The sequence below is a fragment of the Pezoporus occidentalis genome, unplaced genomic scaffold (genome assembly GCF_034315485.1).
Source record: "Pezoporus occidentalis ecotype Australia unplaced genomic scaffold, CSIRO_AGI_Poc_V1 ctg45, whole genome shotgun sequence".
Taxonomy (NCBI): domain Eukaryota; kingdom Metazoa; phylum Chordata; class Aves; order Psittaciformes; family Psittacidae; genus Pezoporus; species Pezoporus occidentalis.
The window spans coordinates 2,640,473-2,645,011 of record NW_026915780.1 but is presented as its reverse complement, the minus strand read 5'-3'; the positions used below and the strand labels follow the sequence as shown (position 1 = coordinate 2,645,011).

The 4,539-nt window shown below is 53.9% G+C and overlaps 1 protein-coding gene across 1 annotated transcript; it reads left to right on the top strand.

Annotated features, from left to right (window-relative positions):
* Positions 1-1,884: 1,884 nt before the first annotated feature.
* On the top strand, positions 1,885-3,863 carry FOXI2 (forkhead box I2). The gene is made up of 3 exons (XM_062635083.1): positions 1,885-2,407; positions 2,511-2,670; positions 3,246-3,863. Exons 1-3 carry the CDS (start codon positions 1,966-1,968, stop codon positions 3,313-3,315), a joined length of 672 nt encoding a protein of 223 aa, XP_062491067.1. The 5' UTR covers positions 1,885-1,965; the 3' UTR covers positions 3,316-3,863.
* Positions 3,864-4,539: the final 676 nt, after the last annotated feature.

The following is a 4,539-nucleotide window of genomic DNA, read 5'->3' as shown; positions in this document are numbered from 1 at the left end:
GGCAGAAGCTCTTCCCTGGGAGGGTGCTGAGGCGCTGGCACAGGGTGCCCAGAGAAGCTGTGGCTGCCCCATCCCTGGCAGTGTTCAAGGCCAGGTTGGACACAGGGGCTTGGAGCAAGCTGCTCTAGTGGAAAGTGGTTGGAGCTGGAGGAGATTTAAGGTCCCTTCCAGCCCAAACCAAGCTGGGATTCTATGCTCTGCTCTGAGCCATGCCCAGAGGAATACCAGGTTAGACAGACCTGCCATGGGAATGCCGACCTGTAATAAATAACGTGGTTTAGAAAGAAATACTTCAGGCATAAGGACGATATTGACTACACAAAGATCCAGCGAGACAGATGGACTTTCACTCCTGCATTCCCAGCCCCAAAATAGAGATGGGCAGATTAAGAATTGGAGATGATTTTAGTTGTATGAGATGCCACCTGAAGGATTTCAATTCTCTACCACTGATCACTATCCCATTTATATTTTGCTTTATATAGCTCTACCTACTGATAAAGCCATGCCTTTTATCTGTTTCTTAGAAAGGGTCTGAAGTTTCAGAAAGGCAGATGTACTCTCTAGGAAAAGAATATATAGAAATGCAACTTAAAGTCACTTTTTCTTCAAATCACGATATGTCTTCCAACAAAGATGAGCAATTTTAGAATTTAGAGTTAGAAATTTAGATTTAGATTGGCGCAAGCTGCTCTAGTGGAAGGTGTCCCTGCCTATGGCAAGGGTTGGAACTGGATGAGCTTTAAAGTCCCTTCCAACGCAAACCAGGCTGGGATTCTGTGATTCTAAGTCAAGTGAAAAAGGTACCTGAACCCTCTGTGCAAACACCCCTCGGCAGTCTGGGGCTTTCTGGTCTGAGCTTCTGATGTGCATGTCTGGACTGCAACAGTGGTTATGGGGTGTAGGACGTGATCCCATTGCATGGGAGATGCAGGAGCTGCAGCGCTAGTTCCAACCCCTGCCACGGGCAGGGACACCTTCCACTAGAGCAGCTTGCTCCAAGCCCCTGTGTCCAACCTGGCCTTGAACACTACCAGGGATGGGGCAGCCACAGCTTCTCTGGGCACCCTGTGCCAGCACCTCAGCACCCTCACAGGGAAGAGCTTCTGCCTAAGAGCTCATCTCAGTCTCCCCTCTGGCAGGTTAAAGCCATTCCCCTTGGCCTGGCCCTACAGGCCCTTGGCCAAAGCCCCTCTCCAGCTTTCTTGTTCATCCATTTAGGTATTGGAACACTGTTACAAGGTCTCCTTGTACAAACACAGCCATATACTGCCGGAAGAGACACTTACAGGAAAGAATATTTTCTCCCCAGACAACTTTCTTACGTGATTGTTTGTTTGCTGTTTGATGGTGCTTTTCTTTCAGAACCTACCTAGAGGAAAAAGTGAATGGAGCTGAGCTGTCAGTTCTTGCTCCTATTTGATGTGGTCCAGCTCAGCATGTGAGCAAACCCCTAGTACAGGATGCTCACCTACACACCTGGGGACTTTAAAGAACTTTTACATAGACATTTACTACATTCAGACTGATAGAATCATAGAATAGTTAGGGCTGGAAAGGACCTGAAGATCATCCAGTTCCAACCCCCGTATATCCAACCTAAATCTCCCGTTTCAGTTTGAACCCATTCCCCCTTGTTGCTCATCTCTTTGCTACGGGACAAAGGCTCATGTGGCAGATTCATTGCCCTTGTTGGCAAGGTGCTACCAGCCGCTGGCTCTCACCCTTCTGCTTTCCCAAATCCCCCCTGTTCCAACTCTTCGCAGGGGAAGCGGACCGGGCGATGCCCACCGCGGGGTCCGGAGCCCCATGCACTCAAACGGGACGGAAGGGCCGGGGCTGGGCGGGGGGCACGCGTGGGGCGGGGATGGGGTGGCTGCGGTGGGGGTATCCCCTGGCTGCCGTCCGCACCCGCGGGCGCTATTTAAGCGGCGTTAGCGCGGTGCGGCGCGGAGCCGCCGGAGCATGCACCCCTTCGTGCCGCCCGCCTCGCCGCCGCCGCCTCACGCCCAGGCGCTGCTGGAGGCCGCCGTGTGCCCCGGCCTCTGCCCTCCGGCTCGGCCGCCGCCCGCCGCCAGCCCTTACCTGTGGCTCGGCGGCCACACCGGGCCCTACGTCCCCAGCGGGCCGCTCCTCCCGCCGGGCCCGGAGCGGGGCTGGGCTGCGCTGAGCCCCCCTCAGGAGTGCCCGCGGCCGGCCAGGCCGCCTTACTCGTACTCGGCGCTCATCGCCATGGCCATCCACAGCGCGCCGGGCCGGCGGCGGACCCTCAGCCAGATCTACCAGTACGTGGCCGAGAACTTCCCCTTCTACAAGAAGAGCAAGGCGGGCTGGCAGAACTCCATCCGCCACAACCTCTCCCTCAACGACTGCTTCAAGAAGGTGCCGCGGGCCGAAGACGACCCGGGTAAGCGGGGCGGGGATCGGGGTGGAGAGGGAGGGGAGGGCTGTGATGGGACCCGGCCGGAGCGGCCCCCTCCGCAGCGCCGGACCCTTCATGTGTTCCGCAGGCAAAGGCAGCTACTGGACCCTCGACCCCAACTGCGAGAAGATGTTCGATAACGGCAACTTCAGGAGGAGGAGGAGGAGACGGGCTGAGGCTGGCGCGGCCGAGGGGAGCGGCGGGTCCTGCCCCGCCGGCGGTGGGACCCCGCTGTACGGGGCTGCGGTGTGAGTGCGGCACGGGAGAGGATCGGGGTTGTAAATGGACGGGTTTGGGGGTTTTTTTTGCGTGTAATCGGTAAATGAAGAGGTGCAGGAGGAAGGGAGCGGGGTTCGGGGTGTGCTGGGCGCGGAGTGAAGCCGTCGAGGCTGCGTTCCCTCCTCTCTCACACTGTTCTGTCCCTCAGAAACCTTGGAAAGGCTTTAACCTCCTGCGCTGTGGGTGTCCAGGGTGGTTTTCTCCCCTTTCGCAGCCAGGAGGAGAGCATAACCCCCACAACAGCCCTGGCTGCAGCCCCCTGGGTGGGTCAGGGTTGGTGCTTGATGGGTGCTGGGTTTGCAGCCTGGACTTCCCAGAGGTCATAGAATCACAGAATGGGTTGGGTTGGAAGGGACCCTAAGGCTCATCCAGCTCCAAAAGTGAAATGCCGAAAGCGAATGTTGTCTTTAGTTGCATTTTAAGCTGCTTGTAAGGTGGCTGAGGGTTGTGGCGAGCAGGTCACGTCGAGTGAAGAGGGGAGGTAGCCTTGTGCTGTGATAAACGAGGGGGGAGGGCTTTTTTATTCATGTCTTAGTGAAAATAGCGTTCAGATCATGCAAAGCTGCCTTTGGACTGTGAAATCCATTGGCCAAGGAGTGGGCACACACTTTTAAACAGGAAAGATGGAGAAACTCTTGCCCTGGCAGAGCTGGAGGACCCTTCCCAAGACACTGACCTTCTGGGGCAGAACTGATTTCACACAACACACATCTGCTTCAGGATACAAAGCTCTGGATCCAAGTGTGTGGGTTGAACTCTGTATTTTCACCTTGAGACTGCTTGCCCTGGGCCAGCAGCAGAACACAATGAGGAGAACCTGGGGAGTGCAGGTGCTTCAGGGTTTCCCACTGGGGTCCTTGTAACAGCACAGCAAGTCCATGGACAATTAATGCCATCTTGCCAGAACTTTTCTTCAGGGACCATTTCAGATGATGATTCAATGGATGGAGGCCATCATTTGTATCTCTTTGTGCTTCTGTTCTACTCTAATTCTATTTTTCTGTATTGGAAAGAAAAGGTGAATTTTTCTAATAAATCAATCTAGCTGGAGAAAGTTGCAAACCCTCTAAGCAAAAACACTGCTTGAATGAAGAACTGTGCCAGGTAATGAGTCTGCAGTACCTGGGAAGCTGCAGACTGCAGTGGAAAGGGGTGTGAGGATGCTGCAGTGGGGTGAAATGCTGCAATGGGATGGGATGCTGCAGTGGGATGCTGTAATTAGAGGGGGATGCTGCAGACACCCTGGGTCTGGACCGGCTGATGAGAGCCTGCTTCAGTGCAGAATGAGGAATGACGTACCTGGGAATGGGGGAATGCGAGTGAGGAAGTGCTAAATGCAACTGCAGATCCATGTATGACCCATCACTGCAGACAGAAAGGGAAAGGGCATGGAGCCTCATGGACACGTCTGTCAACAGCTTCATCTATGTGGGGGGTGTGTGTGTGTTCAAAGCATGTAAGGGCATAAAACTTTGTGTATGAGTGGTGAGACATCTGACATGAGTGAGAGTACAGGGTGCTCTTGCAACTAGATGCCATTTCTGGCATCTCCTGATCTTGGAATCATTAGGAATCTCCCCCTTGCTGAAGTTCAGAGCCAGCTTGCTGCCTGCTGTGGTGTTAACTGTTTGGGGATGGATGTACTATTAAGGAAACAGCATCTTTCCACCATTTTCCCCCAAATCAACTGGAGGTGGGGTTGAAAAGGTTTCACTCGTTGAGGGAGTACCTAAACAGAGCTAGAAATCTTGTTCATGGTTCATTTCAGCCAGGACACTCTGGAGAATTAGATTTAGGTTAATACCTTATGGAAGAGTTGAGGAAATAACGTGGTTATG

Excerpts from the sequence above, each read along its gene's own strand:
- FOXI2 (XM_062635083.1), top strand. The coding sequence starts at position 1,966 with ATGCACCCCTTCGTGCCGCCCGCCTCGCCGCCGCCGCCTCACGCCCAG. Across the intron at positions 2,408-2,510 it reads GCGGGCCGAAGACGACCCGG|GCAAAGGCAGCTACTGGACC; the intron begins GTAAGCGGGGCG and ends TGTGTTCCGCAG. Across the intron at positions 2,671-3,245 it reads CCGCTGTACGGGGCTGCGGT|CGTTCAGATCATGCAAAGCT; the intron begins GTGAGTGCGGCA and ends TAGTGAAAATAG.